Raw genomic sequence first — 16,781 nt, 5'->3', positions numbered from 1 at the left:
TAAAAGTATCTGTACCTTCCCTTTTGCTTTTAGTTTTTTTTCATTCTTGGTAGTAAAAAGCAGTTGTTACAGTAGCTGGGAATTTGTCTAATCTATTTTACATTTTAATCTATTTTAGATGTTCCTTTTGTCCTAGCTGTACTGTGCATTCTGCCCCCCTGACAAGCTATCAGAATAGCATCAGACAGGAGGATTTGGTCTTGCTCAGTTTTGTTCTATTCCTCCTGAACTGGTGTAGCAGCATTCAGTGCTCTCTCGGGGGTCACAGTGTAAAGTTACTCTTAGGCTGTGAGAGCACTCATTTCTCAGGTTATGCCCCTGTGTGCCATGTGAACATGGTGCGCTGCTTCTGGGAGCTCTCCAGTCTGTGGAAAATGCAGATTCCTGCTGCTGTTCTTGGAACACTGCAGCAGAAGCTATGGTGATAGCATTCTCTGGCTACTTTTAAGTGCCCTTGGGGCCAAATCCAGGTTGATGCAGGCAGTCCCTTGGATTCCAGAAATAACACTCGAGAGGATCTTTGTAACGCTGGTGTTGCTGTAATTCAAGCTAATTATGTACATAAGCTGACAAATGTTGTTTAGAACCAATTTTCCTGTATTTGATTTCATGATCAACATGACAATCTCCTGTTTAATTTGCTGTGGCCACTGGGTGCTGCTAGTGATTCACAGGTTGGAAGCAAAGGTTCCTGTGAAAGGCACTTCTGAATCTGACTTATTATCTCTCCTTGTTTTGTAGCTTTTCAAACAATTTATGAAGCCTGATGAGGTAAAAGTTTTTTTTGTATTGACTCCAGATTTATGAGGATCACTGATAGACATCCATGTCAACAAAGTACAATTCAAGTTACGAACATCTAAAAATCAACGTTGCTACTTCACAAAGATCTTGATCACAAAGATCTTACAGTGGGATGCTCCAGAGTAGATACCTTCCTTGTGGAAGAGTTGTACCTTCTTGTGAGCATTAGCTGGTGACAAGCTGCATTAATACAAAAATAATTAATGGATTTCTGAAGAATTAAGCTTTCTACAACTGGATCAGTCCTGAATTGGTAGAAGTAGAGAGACTGACACAGTATAGAACTCTTTGTTGGGAATCTTGAAATTGACAGCTTCTGCTTTTCTTCACTGCTGCTCCTTTGTAAAGAGGCTGGTGTTTTCTTTCAATGCGTTAGAGTGCTGCCAACTTGTTCCTAGCAAGAGGAAACCCAGGAGGCTCTTCGGAGAATCTCTGGTTGAGTAGCATCAGCACCTTTAGAGGCTTCTTTCTGTGCTAGAGCTGCCAGGTTTTGTGCAAGGTTATGACTGTAGTCTCATTTTTACACACTGACATGGTGAAATGATCCTGGAATGGGGCAGGATCATGGAGCTTCCCTTTCCCTCTTATTCCAGACAGCTTTTTTTTCCATTAAAATAGGTTGCTTCTCCTCCTCCCTCTTGCAGGATTTAGGGTAAGCTAAGTCTCACTTTATTGCTGTTTGAGGGGGAAAGCATGTTTTGGGTTTTTGTTTTAAATCAGGCAGCAAAACAGGAGCTTTTACTCTTCCAGGAGGAAAGAAAACATTTTGCTTCTGCCAGATGTTGTTGTTTTTCCTTACTCTATTGTTTCTTCCTAGTGTGCTGTGACTTCTTTGTTCTCCAGAGAAAACAAGCTTTGTGTATGTGGAGAGAACAGCTTTGATTAATGAAAGCAAACAGCCACTGTGGTGTTACTGTCTGCGTGATACTCTGATACTTACTGTGTTCCAAACATGATTCCTGCTGCACTGGAAGGAATCTCTTAACTGGATGCTGGGAGAGAAGAGATCAGTTGTGGAAATGATTATGCTTGTGGTGGATCAGATATTTGTGTTTGATTTCTTTGTGCATCATGATTGAAAGCAGAACTCCCGTGGATCAATTAAGTAAGCACTTATACAAGGGAACAGTGTTCTTTTTAACCATGGTTGTTCTTGCTGCTCTTTGTCCCTGTGCTTTAGACATTTTGTTCTGGTTTTCTATTTGCCTTTCTTTCTCTAGCAACATTGGTTTCCTAAGGACCTTGCTTGTGTTGCTCTTTCATTCCATCTATTAGGTTCACCCTGTCTCAAGTATTGTCATTGTGCAGTAAAATAACTGTAGGGAGTGGGGACACACTTGCTTCCCATGTCAGGCACATCAGTATGTGACTTACAATACCATGATTTGCATGCACAGTGGCTGTGGTTGGGTTTTCCTTGCATGTCTAAGGACTTGATAAAAATTTATTCCTTACTGTGTGCAAAATGAGGGAAAGGGCACCACACAGGACTTTTTGCCATGCATCACTCACCCCAGGAAGCCTTTTTGGTTGTAGCCATTTCCCCAAGTAGTTTGTCATCTTTAGGACTGGTGTTGGCTGGTAATCCCTAGATTGATCTACTCTTGTAGTCAAACCTCTGAAGTGTGCATCTTCAAGGTGATGTGCCATTACAGTTGGTGGCGTTCAGAAGGGCTTCTCAAGCTATGAGTTAGACTTCTCAGCCAGAGCATGTTGGTAGTCTGCTTTAATGTGATGGGAGCTTTGACTGTGTGTCTCCATTAAACTGCTATTCACATCTGAATTGATGTAAGTGGCAAGTGCCCCAACCAACCTCTGACGTAATGAGAAAGGAAACACTTAGAAGTCATGTACCTAAGACAAAACTGGGAATAAGGAAAGCAAGGTTCTTGTCAGTATGTAGTTATAAGTAGTGTCTGGTGCTTGGAAATTACTGTGGCGTAGAGATATTCCCATAATGGGTTATACACCTGGGAAATAATTATTGTGAAGTGAGAAGAGTGGGCCATAGAGGATTCTCACTAGCATGTGATGATTCTCTTGGGTGTCCAAAAAGTTCATGTTGGTTCTTAAGAGTACTAGAAGTTAATCCATCTCCTTGGTAGGTTAATGAAGGCCAGCACACAAAAGCCTTCGACTGCTCATTGCACATGATTTTTTCTTAGTTCTGCCATATTTAGGACTGCAGTAGAGTCTCTGTTGTTGCTGCTAAAGACTGACAGGCTTGTGATTCTGCTGCTTCTTTGAATGTATTGATTTTTCTTGGAAAACGGGGATGCTACAGAAGTATATATGCATTTTTAAAATGCTGAGCATGATTTATCAGTCCCAAACAAGATGACTCAGGCAAAACTGCAAGCTTGCTTCATCAGCCTTCTAGCATATTCATAGGTTAGACTCACAGCAGTGTTATCAGAGAGCAGTACACCAAGGTGGATGTGAATTTCTGTTTCCCCTGTGTAGGCTCTCAAAATTCTCATGTGCTTATTTGTTCCAAGTTGTGCGTTTCCAAAGGGACACAAACTGAAAAAGCAAGTGCTATTACCAGCTGTAAACATTACCTTCTCTCTTTGGCTGAAAATAAATTGCATCTCTAATGGCTTAACAAACAAGGGTAGAAGGGAAAAACTATTTTCCTTTGTTTAGTTTGTGCTTTTTACAGCTCTGAGTGCTGTCAGTGTCATTGTTTCCCCTTTATTGTCCAGTAGTTTCCCCTCTTGTCCACGTGGGTCTTGCCCACAACAGAGGGGAGAAAAACAAGTACAAAAAGTAGGAAAACACTATTGTAAAGGCAAAGAAAGAGGGAGTCTGCCTGTGCTGTGGTCAGGTGGAAGGTCAGAAGTCATTTTCACACATGCAACAGTGATGAAGGTGATAAGGAGATTCTAAACTTCCCAGCAGTAGCTTTACTCATGGAAAAAGCAACCTTTTTGGCTAAATTTCATACTGCCCCAGTGGCAGCCTTTTGCTGATGACTTTTCTGTTTCCTAAGATCAGATTGTCAACAGCTGTAAACAGCACTTCAGAGTTCAGCACACAGATTTTCCAGTGACTTTACCCTGTTGGCTGCAATGCTTATTTTGTAAATCCAGTACAGATCAGTGCTGATAACTCAAAAACCTGTTCCAAAATTACATCTGTTTCTCCAGTGTCCCTGGGTGGGCCAACTCTGGTGTCAAGACTCTCTTGAGAAGTACATGGAGCTATTTTATGTGCTGTACAGAAGCCTGTCAGTTAACAGGTTGATGCTGAACAAAGCAAACCTTGGTTCCATTTTTTTTCCATGATGATCATGGAACAACAAGCCCTTGCTTCTCCTGCCTCTTGTGTCTCCATAAAATCTGCATTCAATCTCCTTCCTTCCTTTCTTCCTTCCTCTGCTTGGTCTCCATGGGGATCCCCTTCCATTATTGGTGTCAAGCAGGGAGGGAGAGCTCTCTTACTGTACTTCCCACACTCACTCCCCATCTGTCTGTTATTTATTCTTCAGGGTTTTTTCTTGTTGGGTTGGCTGGGTTGTTCCACCCATGTCCAGGATCTTTCACATGCAGCTATTTCACTTTCAGATGCCTAAAGTTTCTGGTACTAGTGTCCCAGGCTGCAGGGACCCTCCTGTGGCTGCTCAGACTGTCTCAGCCAAAGGCTGCCAGTCTGCCAGTGTGGAAAACCTTTGGGGCTGCATTAGGGTATGCTTTCACTTTGATTTCCAGAGAGGAATCCCTCCGTAACGGTCCACAGAGGTGCCAGCAGCCAGTCCACTCCATTTTGGAAAATCAAAATTTTAGGCAGGAGCTGCAGCTCCTGTGTTTATTTATTTATTTATCTTCTGTATTGAAAGGAAAACAGCTTACCTTTCCCAGCTGGGGAAAGTCCATGCCTCTTCAGGGTAGCTCTGGTCAGATTGCTACTGTCCCCTCCCACCTCCACTCCCTCAGACTTCACCTATCTGAGGAAGGCACCTCTGAGAAGATACCTTGCTTCTGGAAAGATGTTTCTTTATGAAGCTGAGTTTTTGGTTTGGTGGGTTTTTTTAGAGCCCAAAAGCTGATTAAGACTGGGGAAGAGGGCAGAGGAGGGCAAAGCTCTTGAGGAGATCTAGAGCAGAGAGCTGCAGTTCAAACCTGGTTTTATATTTCACTCAGGAAGACAGATGTCCCCTTGACTTCTTGTGTAGCACTCAGGGCTACTCCATAAAAGTGACAGCAAGGCTGAAGCTCCCTTATTTACAGTGGAAAGCTTTTCAGAGGTTTTGCACAAGCACAGAAAGTCCTAATAGGTCTGACTCAACCAGGCAAATTATTTCTTATGGCATCTAAGCACTTGCATTTTTCACCTACTCTTGTGCTTGTATTTGTTGGGATTTGCAGATCAGACTGTAAAGTTTGACATTGTATTTCTTCTCTTCTGTCTGTGGTGGTTTGTGAGGGTTTGTTTGTTTGATTGATTTTTTAATAACCCCTTCTTCTCCCACTGATTTCTTAAAAGATCCCGAGACAGAGAAGAATGGATGTATGAAGAGGGAAGTATCCAGCTTCATTTGGAATTGTATCTCACTTTAGCTTCTTCATTAATCCAGTACCATTGTCATTATGACGCTTGTCTTCCCGGACACTCTCCTGCAATTGCTCTATTTCTAGCAGGCAGGATTTCACCAAGACCAGCAGTAGCACATGACTCAGTCAGGAACTGTGATGGCTGATATGTTTTTCCCTTTTGTGAAGGCAGAGAGGTGAACAGGAAAATTCTTTGTTGATTTGCCTAGACTGGGGAACTAAAATTAGTTTTGTGGTGCAAGGAATAGCCTTACCCCTGTTCAGAGAAAGATGTCAACCTGAAGTAAGGAGATTAAGGTTTTAATTTCTTGTTTCTTTTATAAAAATTTTTGATTGGTTGTTCATGCCCTGTCAGTTCTCCCTGCTCAGGTGCCTGCTACAGAACTAGAAGATTAGTATTCAGCTGCAAAGGGCCTGTTAAGGCTTAGTTTTGTTGGCTTTGCCTTTATATTATTTTTATTATTATTACATTGTCTATGATGAGTCTATTAATTTTTAGGGGGTAAGAGAGAGTAGCGTGGAGGTGAAAAAAGAGCGTATTTCTACCCAGTGTCTTTCCTCAAGTTTTTCAATGGCCATGAATACTTAATGCCAGCAACACACTTAAAGTTCTTCCTGAAATGCCTAAAGCAAAAGGTTTTCAGCAGGAAGAGGTGCTTCAAAGTTTTACCTAATTTGAGTCCTTCTCCTTGGACACTGCAGTGTGTAGCTTAAAAGGATCAGCTGTGTGGGCTTGCAGCCTATGCTTGATCTTTTGAGGAGAAAGTTCTTCACAGAGAGAGTTGTTAGCTGTTGGAATGTGCTGCCCAGGGAGGTGGTGGAGTCACCATCCCTGAAGGTGTTCTAGAGGGGACTGGACGTGGCATTTGGTGACATGGTTTAGTAGTCATGAGGTCTTGGGTGACAGGTTGGACTTGATGATCCCTGAGGTCTTTTCCAACCTTATTGATTCTGTGATCTGCAAAGGCTGTTGTGGTAAGCACCTAACTGACCAAGGCTACCAGGCTTACAAGAGATAAATTGGTGAAATCTCTACAGTGGATTGAAACTAAACATTGCTAGCAGAATGGTCCCTCAGAAAGTGGGAGCTGCTTCTTGTGGAAGGCATAATTGTTCTTGCTTCAGCCTGAGTCTATGCCTTGGTAATACTGTACATAGAAAAAAGAAATGGACTTCCTCTGAAGAACATAGAGCATCTACCCTTTTAAACAGTTTAGGAAAGAAGCTAATTAAGTAGCCTGGAGTAAATAAACAAGAAGATTATGTATGAGAGACATTCTGTCCAACAATGAACTTAAGACAGACATGGTTTGTGGGCCTGATAGAAATAGGAAAGTAGGTACCTTTCAGAGCAAGAGCTACAACTGGCTAAAAGCCTGTGTTGCCTGATGTTCATAAAGAAGTTGCACATGAACATTTCATTTTTAAAACGTTTAAAGCCTTATTGCAACAGAACCATCAACACCCTGCATCATAAACAAATTTCTGTATTCAGATTCTCTACCACTTCATTTGCATCCTGTGCAAACTGCAAACTGTGCGATCTAATGGCAGCAGTCAGCCTGTTGTGACCTGTCACCTGACCCACCACAGGAAATAAAGATCATATTTTTGCTAATGCTTGTTCATTTGCCCACAGCAGGAAGAGTGAAGGATGCTTCTGGTCCTCATCCTAGCTTGGAAATCTGTGCTTTCTTCAGTGCTTATTTCTCTTGAGTTTATGACTTAGTAATAGCATGTTTGTTGGCTTGGGTATGTTTTGGGGTTTTTTTCCCCCTCTCTCCAGCTTTACCATCATTACTAGTTGTGTTGGAAAACAAGGGAAACCTGCAGGACTCAAGACATACCTAAGGGAGGTATCATGTAGTCATAGTGTAGATCACCACAGAGGAGTGCAGCTGTCAGTTTTGCGTAGGTCTGTCAAATTACTCTGCTAGTGAGGGCTTGTAACTTGATGAAGGGTGCAGTAACTTGAATTTTGTAGGAAATCTTTTAGGTTGCTTTAATTCAGAGTCTGTGCTTGCCACTCACACCTATTTTTGTGGGGAGTTGGAGTAAGAATAGTTAAGTGTATGCCAATTTGGAACTCATCTTTCAGGTTTGAGCTTTGTGCTGTTTCAGTTTTCTCTCTTTTTCCTGATGAGAACTGTGCTCCTTAAGTAATTGAATGCTTCTGAGAAATGTCATGTTAAACATGCTTTCTTAGGCTATTAAAAATTCAGATGCTAGCTCCTATATTAGCAGATTACTAATTTGGAGGTAGCTCTTCAGTACACTTAGTCTTAACACATACACGTTGCTAAGCAGGGAAAAACATGTCAGGTACGCAGTGATAGACACGCACTTAAAATTAAGGTGTTTATTACATGCTCATTTTACCACACCCAGTGCTGGCAGAGATGATGCCTCTCCAGTGCAGTGTAACCAGACAAATGTATAGTGTCTTGAATTCCTCCACTCTCAACCACATGATGCTTGTTTGAAGGATCTCCAGTCTGGGAACTGGTATCACTGTGCTGAACAGAAATAAGCTCACTGTAGCAATGTAAACTTGGCCACAATTCAAAACCCCAGGAGTGTAAAGAGTTTTAGCATAGATGACTGTGAAAGGTTTTTGCTTGAGATGTAATAAACATACACACCTCCTTCTTTCCCTAACACTTTTCCAGAGGCTGTTATCAAATGACTGTAGATGTTTGGCTTCCGTCCTCAGTGTTGTTGCTGGCAGACATATTGCAATGATGCAGCATAGTTAAAGGAGGCCAAGTTTATCCTCACTGACATGCAGAGGACGTTTCCACAAAAGTCATATGAGAGAAAACACTGAGTGCAGAGACCCCTTCTGCTGTGTCTGTGCAATGTTCATCCAAATGGCTTACTTGTGAGAAAAATAAATAGTGCCTTATAACACCTTCCAGCTAACCAAATGGGCCGGTGGTTGAATTTAAAAGTACAAGGTACAGGAAAACCTCTCGTGGCCAAATATGGTCCATGACAGTCTGCCAATACTTGCTGTATTACACTTGCCATCTTCATTTTTCTGTGTGTCAGGGTAAGCAATCAGCTGTCCTGTAACCAAAAGAAAACAGGCACTAGCATGCTAGCAAAGATGGTCAATGAAAGCATGAGGCTTAGAATGTACAAACTATGGGTTATAGCAAGAGAAGTTGGACCAATATCCTGCCTTAGCCTGAGCTTGTGTATCCATCAGAATGCTACTTCTTGTGAATCTAACATGGACCCCTGCAAGGGTACAACAGCACAGACTGTGGGCAGGTATCCACCAGGCTATCCTCAAAAAAAAAAAAAAAAAGCCCAACTCCTGAAATCACATACTGATACCAAGAGCCAACCCTCCAGTTGCAGTGTTAGCAGTAAATGTGCATTGCAGTTCAAAAAATGGGTACCCATGGGTGATTTGACATCCATCTGAACGTAACTCTTACGCAAGTGGCAATGGCAAATTTGAATGAAAAAGCATCCTGAGAGTGAAAACAAGATTAGGAGAGCTCAGACTCTAGCAGATATTAAGCTGCTTTGGTTTTTGCAACTTACCTCAGATTCTTGTCTTTCTAGGAGGGTTTCTATTCCATTGTGATCCTGTAAGTGTTGTGGGGTCTCTGCTTCTAGCTCTGTATCAGCTTGTACACCAGGCTTCTCATTCTCCCATTTTGCAAAGCCTTTGTTCTTCCCAGCTTTGCCATGGAATTTAGACTTCATTTTGGGGAAAGTATGGGAACCTGAATCATTCCAGCCTGGCTCATGCCAGAGTGGTTCTGTCTGCGTTGCTTGGCTAGTGGTCGCCCTCTGCAGCCGCACTGAAATTTTCCGCGAAGAGCCAGTGACAAGGGTGATAGCTCTGCCATCAAGGTCCTGGTGTTCTGCACCAACACTGGGAAATTCAAATATTTCATCTTGGACTGAAAGAGAGGGTGAAACTGTTCATTTAAAATTTTCTAATTCCAATTCTTTACAAAAAGATACCTTTAAGCCTGGGGCAGTGGGGAGGCAGGGCTCTCTACGAAGCAGTGGTATAATTAGCAATATCCTTACACTGCTTGGACAATGATTCTGGCCTTGCGTGCACACATACTGTTCTCCCTCCACCTGCACGCTCAGGGGATAAGGCAGAGCTACAACTGTGCCCTATGTCCCCCTGCCCCTAAGTGGCTTATAAGGAGTAGTTTCCCTAATTGTGATTTTGCTTCTTTTCAGCTGGGCTAGGGGTGCCAGTAGAGAGAGTAGGGAGTCTCAGGCAGGGGACTAAGGCCATTCCTGCAGAAAGGGATGTTGTAATCTGAACACTGAACACAAGCCACATGGAAAAGTGGAAAGTACATGTGCTGCTCTGACTGTTGATACAAAGAAGTTAAAAATGGCAGCAAGGACACTGGCTGTTAAAGGGGATTCCAGAAATGGTTTAAAATAGAAACAAAAGCACTCTCACCTGGAGGCAGAGATGGGCTGCTAGGCAGAGAGCCATGGTTGCTGCCTACTGAGGTTCCTCTGGAAAATTTCCTGCAGGCAAGCACAAGCAGGTCTCTGCATTGCTTATGACAGTTGGCACCACAGTCTGTGAAGAATGGAAGTGTCAAGTCACCAAATGGAAAAACAGAACTATCTCATAATCCTTCAGAGCTATTAGCAGACAGATGCCAGGAGGAACTTTGAAGGAACAAACACTTTAAAAGGAGGTGTGAAGGGAGTTACAGAAATGTATCATTTGGTGTGAAGAGTGTTACCAAAAAAATGGATCATTTCCATGGCCGCCATTAATAGAAATCTGGCAGCAGATAGGAAAAGAAATTCTGATGATATTTTCATCAGAAATTAGACTCAGGGAAGAGAGCTGGAATTTCTCATATGACCCTGTGTATGCCATGCAAAGCTTCTGCTCCACTGCATGAGTGTCCAAAATAAAAAAAGGATGTGGTTTTGATTTTGCCCTTTTTTTTTTTTTTTTTTTTTTAAATTTGACAGAGCAGAACCCATTATGGTAAACACACTTGGTCAGAAGACACTGGTTTGTCTAATGTTCTCTGGAAGGACAGCTGGAGGTCAGTGTAGGTTAAAACTAGGCTAAGTAGCTCAGCAAGCAACGTCAGCAGAGTAAGCTCTGTAGAAATGTCATCCACCTGGATGGAACTGGCTGACTGCTTGCACACCCAGCCTCTGCTGGGCTTTGTAGCACTGCAGATACTCTCATCACGAGGTACGTTTATCTGAAGTGTGACTGCAATATGGATCTTATCTGCCAGAAAGGGCCAAAGGGCAGAGGATGTGTGCCCTAAACACAGGCTCTCTCTCTCCACTGTGTCTCTTGCCCTTGTTTGAAAATTTCCTTCACCATTGTTTCCCCGATACTGCTCCATGACCTAACATTTTGCTCTAAGTGAGCCATTGCCAAAGCATTTTGTTTATAACTCTGCTAAAAGAACCATTCTGTTCAGGTGGCAGCTCTAGCATGATGCATGAGGGTTCTGGTTTCTCACATCACCTTGTTCATATGAGTAATGCAGAAGCACTTTCCCGGCCATGGTTTTGTCTGCCCTGAAGGTACCGACCCTCCACTCCCACCCCCTAAAAAAAGCCAAACCCAAACATTAAGATCTTTCTTGGCAGTGGAGAACCTTTTCATCACACAGGCCACAGAGTCTAGATTTATCTCATTCACAGGGTATGGGTAAGCAGCAGATCTGAACAGATGAAATCCCCTCCTCCACCTGTTAGCACAGTGTCAGAATAAAACAGTTTTATGGTCAAAGGCAGAAACTGTCCACGATAGGTGCTGCACTCTATTGATGCTGGCATGTGGAGCTGCTGAAGCAATGTACAGGCACTAATTATATTTGTTGACTACCTTAAGATCTGAGTGAGCAGCTCTGCTCTCTTACCCTTACACTCCATTGCCTACAATTCTGACTACAGAACTGCTTTTGCTCTCTCTCCACTGGACCATTATTACAAGCAATGATGCAGAGCAGAGCTCAGCTTTCAGATCTTGGGTTTACACAGCTGCTGTGACAAAACCCTATGTTCCTGTCTGCATCCTACAAACAGTATACACCACAACTAGGCCTTTTATAGCTGCTCAGATGACAGTAATGAGGATAGGTGAATTACATTGGTTTAGCCATGAACATTTTCCTCACCCCTCTCTGAGGAATAGATCTTCATGGGTGGAGAACAAGACAAGAATATGATGTATCCTCAGAAAAACCCTACTAATTTGTCACCTTTCTCCTGGCATTCAGTGTAAGACTAAGGAAAAACAGTGCATGTAAATACAACTGGAAAGCCCCAGTATGAATGTTCCCCTGTGTATAACTGAGTTGCAACTACAGCTGTGAAAATCAGGTGCCCTTCAGCCACAGCTATGCTAGTTGAGAAATGAAACAGGTTCAGAATTTTAAAGCTAATAGGGACCACTACAATGTCAGTCTTGATCTGACCTGCTGAATATGGTACAAGTACTGCATAAGAAATTGAGCATTTTATGAAGGCAACAGAGAGATGTAAGAGCCCTAGGACTTTTTTTTTCCAAGTTGAATATCTGGAAAAGATTTTGCAATGAGATCTGCTGAGCAGTCTATGAATTAAGTATCTATTTCTAGCTCAGCCACTACTGCATTGCAAGGCCAGTTAGGTTTCACTACAGGCATGCAGATGAACCTGATGGATAGCATTGCCAGCAGACCTTTTCCTGACCCCCCAGATCTCAGGAAATATATATTTCAGGATGTCTCTGGGTTAGGATGGGGACACTTGGTTTTCCAAGATGCAATCTTTGCTGGTAGAAAGAGACACGTCATGGAGTCAGTGGCTACTCTGGACCTTCAGCTCACAGAAGCTGCATGTCCCTACTGGGTGCTATGTCCCCTAATGCAGTGAGACTTCCTAACATATCAGCACTGTTCATGGACAGTACCAAGTGCAGAAGCAAAATCTGTGAACAGATGACATTTTGGTAAAGAATAGAGTTGACCTATTTGTGATAAACCCCAACACCTTTAGCTTGAAAATCCCCCCATGCAATATTCATTTACCTTTGCATTTGTAGCCTTGTTTGATTATACCCCAGAGCTGCAAAGAAAGACAAAAGAACGTCAAGGAATCAGAAAAGAAAGCCGGAAGGAAAACAAGGTCACCATGGGGAAGTACCAACGGCTACCAAAGCACAAACAGGATACAACTGCTCTTAACACCCTTCCTGTTAGGGAGACCTCCCCCTCTACTTGTGCTAAGACTTGTGTGGCTTCCCCCTTATTTCTGCTACTTACAGTGGGACTACCAGAGAAGACAACACAGATGGCATTTGCTTCCAGGAACAAATGAAAAATTGCTATCATATAAAGCTTCCTGATACCAGCAGAGCACGTTTTGCTTCTAGACTCAATATTATCAGGGGGATGGGTGGGAATTTGTACTGTGCATCCATTCTCCAGACACATAAATGACCCATGCCATTCAAATACAGCAGAAGAAAGCACCACTGGCCATAACAATTAGGTTCTTGGCTCCAATACTGGTCCCCAGCCATAGCAGTCTGATTTGTTCACCTGACTTTTTGCATTATTAAAAGGGTTGAAGACTGAAACAGACAGAAAAGCCACTAAACTGCATCTTTGCCTACTCCAAGAAGTTGTCCTTGTTGATGTACATAGCAACCAAACACTATACTTCCAGGAGGTAGTCCAACTTCTGGGAAGCTATCACTGCAACACCAGCAGTATTGCTTGCAAGTAGGAAAACTGCTAGCAAAATCTTATTTACACTCAGAAACAATGTATCTACAACCATGACATTACAAAATAAGCATTTTCACTCTGAGGAAGAGAGAGAAAAGGACAGTTTTTCTAGCTCTAGCATTAAAGGAAAAAAATCAAGGACTCCAGTGTTTATTTATCCTGAACTCATTCAAAACATTACCAGGGAGTGTGAGTACATCCGGGCAGTTGAAACTGCATGTGGCTCCTCATCTTCTTAACACACAGTGTGCAGGGGTGGGGAATACAGTCATTAAAAAAACTGTTCAAAAGGAAGAACTGAAGACGATTCAGAGTACAAAGGAAAGAGTGAAATAAACAGAACAGGAAGATTCTGGAGGGGATAAATCTCATACGCTGCTCAACTGACTTTGCAAAGAAAAATGTGGACTTGGAAAAAGCAAAATAGATTAGACAACATGGAAGAATGGTGAATAAAAGAAGAGAAAGCACAATGGTAGTAGAAGTGTCCACAAAAAGCCTGCTGCTTGCTCATTTCTTGCTAATACTGTATGTATGCACAATGAATGCAGCTGCTGTGGTCAGGCACCAACAGTCAAGCCCTTCCAGTCCCTTTTGAAAGCACAGCAATTCTTTTTTTCTGGGTGGGTTTTTGTTGTTGTTGTTGTTGTTTTTTTCCCAGGATCACTGTAAGAGACATGGATTGTTAGGTCTTTCATTTAAGTACTAACCTGTTCCCATTGAACACTTGTCTGTACCTTCCTCCTACTCAACTTTGGCACCACTGTTGTGGTTACACACAGCAGTGAAAGCTTAGTTGAAGTGCTGTGTCACGAATTCTGACCTAAAGTTTTGAATCTGTCTGACACAGCTTTGCTGCAAAGTTGGCTTGAGCCAGCTCTAAGAAAGAGGATCTGTGCAAATCCAAATTACAAAGCTCAGTAGGATGGCTGGTCACCTACCCTGCCATGCAGGATCAAGCCGTGGAATGGAACTGTGACCAGCCAATTACATTTCAATTTCATGTTGCTTAATGGCATTAGGTTTTAGCTTGACCTTTAAAGTTCATAACATTTCAAGCAACAGATAGTTTACTGAATACTGCATCCATTGCATTGTCACATCAATTCATCTTGCTGCACTGTGAGTGCACATTATTTTGACAGTGAATCAGTGCAGTAGTTTGAAATTAGGTTTCCACCCGTGGATGAGCAGTACTGAAATGCAGAGCAAATAAGCTGCAGATTTTTCAGTTGGTTCCTGTCCTATCAGCCCAACTCATCCACAGAACAATGCCAGTGACTTCAATGAGTTGACAGGAAAAAATGACCTTATTCCCATTTCCTGCACAACCTTTGTATTCCTGCCCTGGATGTAATCAGGGAGACATGAAAAATCCTACAATGGCAAATTAGCAAGCTGATGTAGGAGAAAAATATCTGGTCGAGAGGACATTGCAGGGCAGTCCTTGGGCCTTGCTTTGCTGAGTGTCACAAACACAGTGACATCTTCCCAAAGCTGCAGGTAGCAAGCAGCAAACAGCCTGAAACAACAGGCTCAGGCCTGTGACTGTCCCTGCTCCATCAGTCTACTGGAGCTGTGAGCTCATAAGCCCACCAGCACACTCCTGAATCAGTACTGACCACGTCACCTCTGAGGTTTTTTGCAGTTCTAGCAGAAATAGGCGGAATTCCTTCTTCCCTGTGGCCAAACAGTGGTTGTGATAAGAACCATGAACATGGGAACAAGACTGACATGTCACAAAAGAAGTGAGCAGAAAATTGGAGCATGGACAAGGGCAGAAACAACAAAGTTGGTCTGAAAGGAGGCATGGTTTTACACTTAGCAGTGCTGTTATTGTTACTTTCAACCAGAAAGAAGTATTACTTTCAACCAGAAAGAAATATTACTTAGTGGAAAAGTTCATGTGATACAAGCTGGAGATTTTGATGCTGATAGCAGAGGCAGATCTGTACTGGAGAGGAGGAATGATGGTCTCAGTTTATTGCCTGTATGTGGGCCACATAAGCAGGGGACATGGCCTTCTGCCCTTATTGCTTTAGCTGTCTAGATCTGAATATGGGGTGAGTGCATTAAAGTAACTTTTAAATCAGACCAATTCCTTTTTCTTTACTATACTTGTAATGGAAAAGTTAGAAGAGGTATACAAGCCACACAAAGGTTCACAAAACAATCATTTCCTAGCTATACACAGAGCACCCTAGTAACTGCCATCTGGTAAATTATGGCTGAGACAAAAAGCAAATAAAAAAACCCAAAGCACAACAAATATATATAAAAAAAAAATCTTATTAAACATAACTGCTGGAAGCACTATTGATTTCTTGACCTAATCTTGAACAAGATCTGTTAATTCAGAAGAGAAATGATTAAGGGTGCTATGGCCATTCAAAGAATTATGAACGTAGCTATGTTGCCATGTGCAATTTCCTGAGAAAGAATGGCTTTGACTTCAGCTGTATCCTCTGTTCCAGACACCCATTTTCCCTTAAGCTTGTTTACATGGAAAATCAAGCCAAATTAAAGAACTTAAGATAAACCAAGAAAAGCCACTCATACAGTCTCTAATATCCTCTAGCTAACTTCCTCCCCTCACCGCCATTAAACAGTAATTCTTAAAAATTCCAGTATTCAGGAACAGCTAAAACAAAACTGGATAGCACAGCTACCACATGAGTAAATGTTTTGTGCAGTAAGATATTTGACCAAGAGACTTTAGTGATGTGTGGAGCCAGTTTTACATTGTCTATATTAAAGAGTAAAAAATTGTGCTTATGATATATTATTATTAAAGACATACTTACAAATCCTGCACAGTGCTCACAGAAAGTTGGCTTAAGATATGTCATCTCCTGAAAGTTATGAATAAACCCTGGTCCCATTTTACACTGAAACTGTGATTTAGCTCTCAGAAAGTAAGCCATCATTTCTTCTTTGCTTATAAGACCATCTCTGTTAGGGGAAAAAAAAAAAAAAAAAAAAAAAAAAAAGGAGAGTAGATCTTTCACTGCTCACAGCACTGAACAATCCAGAATTTTCTAAATTCAAAAAGAAGGCACCACACAAAACACATTCCTTGAAAGAGTTGCAACAGTCCTGGCAGAAAAAAAAAAATAAAGGCTTAGAGCACCTGTGGTCTTAGTCATCATTAAATAGCAAATGCTGAACATACAGCATGGATTTTGGTTTCTCAGCTGTTCATGGTATCAGAGCACAGATCAGGTCATTAAATGAAGTATCCTGATTTAACTGCTCACACAGATGAAAAAGATATGCCCATGGCTGACCAGCCCTGACAGCTAAAGAGATTCTGGACATGAAGAATTATGAAGCCAAACTAGCTAAGAAATGCACATTATATATACACCTCCTGGAATATGTATTGCCCTCTCTCTGCTCCATACACTCATGTCCCCTGTCCTGCACACAACTTGTTTAATCAGGCTGATGCCTGATCTGGATACATCATCTCCACTGTAATTTGACAGTACTCTCTGGGTTTTGACTCTGTCCCAGCAAGGAGAACTGCAGCCTGGGTGGGCTTATAGAACCGATTACAGCATAAGAAGTTAAATGAAAACAGAACTAAACCATCAGTTTAGTTCTGAGATGGCAGACATAAGAAACTTGGGAGACATTATTTCTTCAACATTTGGTTTTCATGCAGTTCTAAATC

The 16,781-nt window shown here is 42.0% G+C and overlaps 1 protein-coding gene across 1 annotated transcript in view; it reads right to left on the bottom strand.

Annotated features, from left to right (window-relative positions):
* Positions 1 to 8,417: 8,417 nt before the first annotated feature.
* Positions 8,418 to 16,781, bottom strand: part of RASGRP3 (RAS guanyl releasing protein 3) — a 31,197-nt gene continuing 22,833 nt past the window's right edge. Inside the window, exons 12-16 of the mRNA XM_054396958.1 lie at positions 15,910 to 16,057; positions 12,404 to 12,440; positions 9,805 to 9,930; positions 8,913 to 9,277; positions 8,418 to 8,426 (exon numbers count right to left, since the gene is read on the bottom strand). Coding sequence (XP_054252933.1) covers positions 8,418 to 8,426; positions 8,913 to 9,277; positions 9,805 to 9,930; positions 12,404 to 12,440; positions 15,910 to 16,057 — 685 coding nt within the window. The remainder of the gene's footprint in view (positions 8,427 to 8,912; positions 9,278 to 9,804; positions 9,931 to 12,403; positions 12,441 to 15,909; positions 16,058 to 16,781) is intronic.

The sequence above is a fragment of the Indicator indicator genome, chromosome 2, assembly GCF_027791375.1.
Source record: "Indicator indicator isolate 239-I01 chromosome 2, UM_Iind_1.1, whole genome shotgun sequence".
NCBI classification, from domain to species: domain Eukaryota; kingdom Metazoa; phylum Chordata; class Aves; order Piciformes; family Indicatoridae; genus Indicator; species Indicator indicator.
The sequence above is the reverse complement of the archived record's forward strand: the minus strand, read 5'-3'. Positions and strand labels throughout refer to the sequence as shown.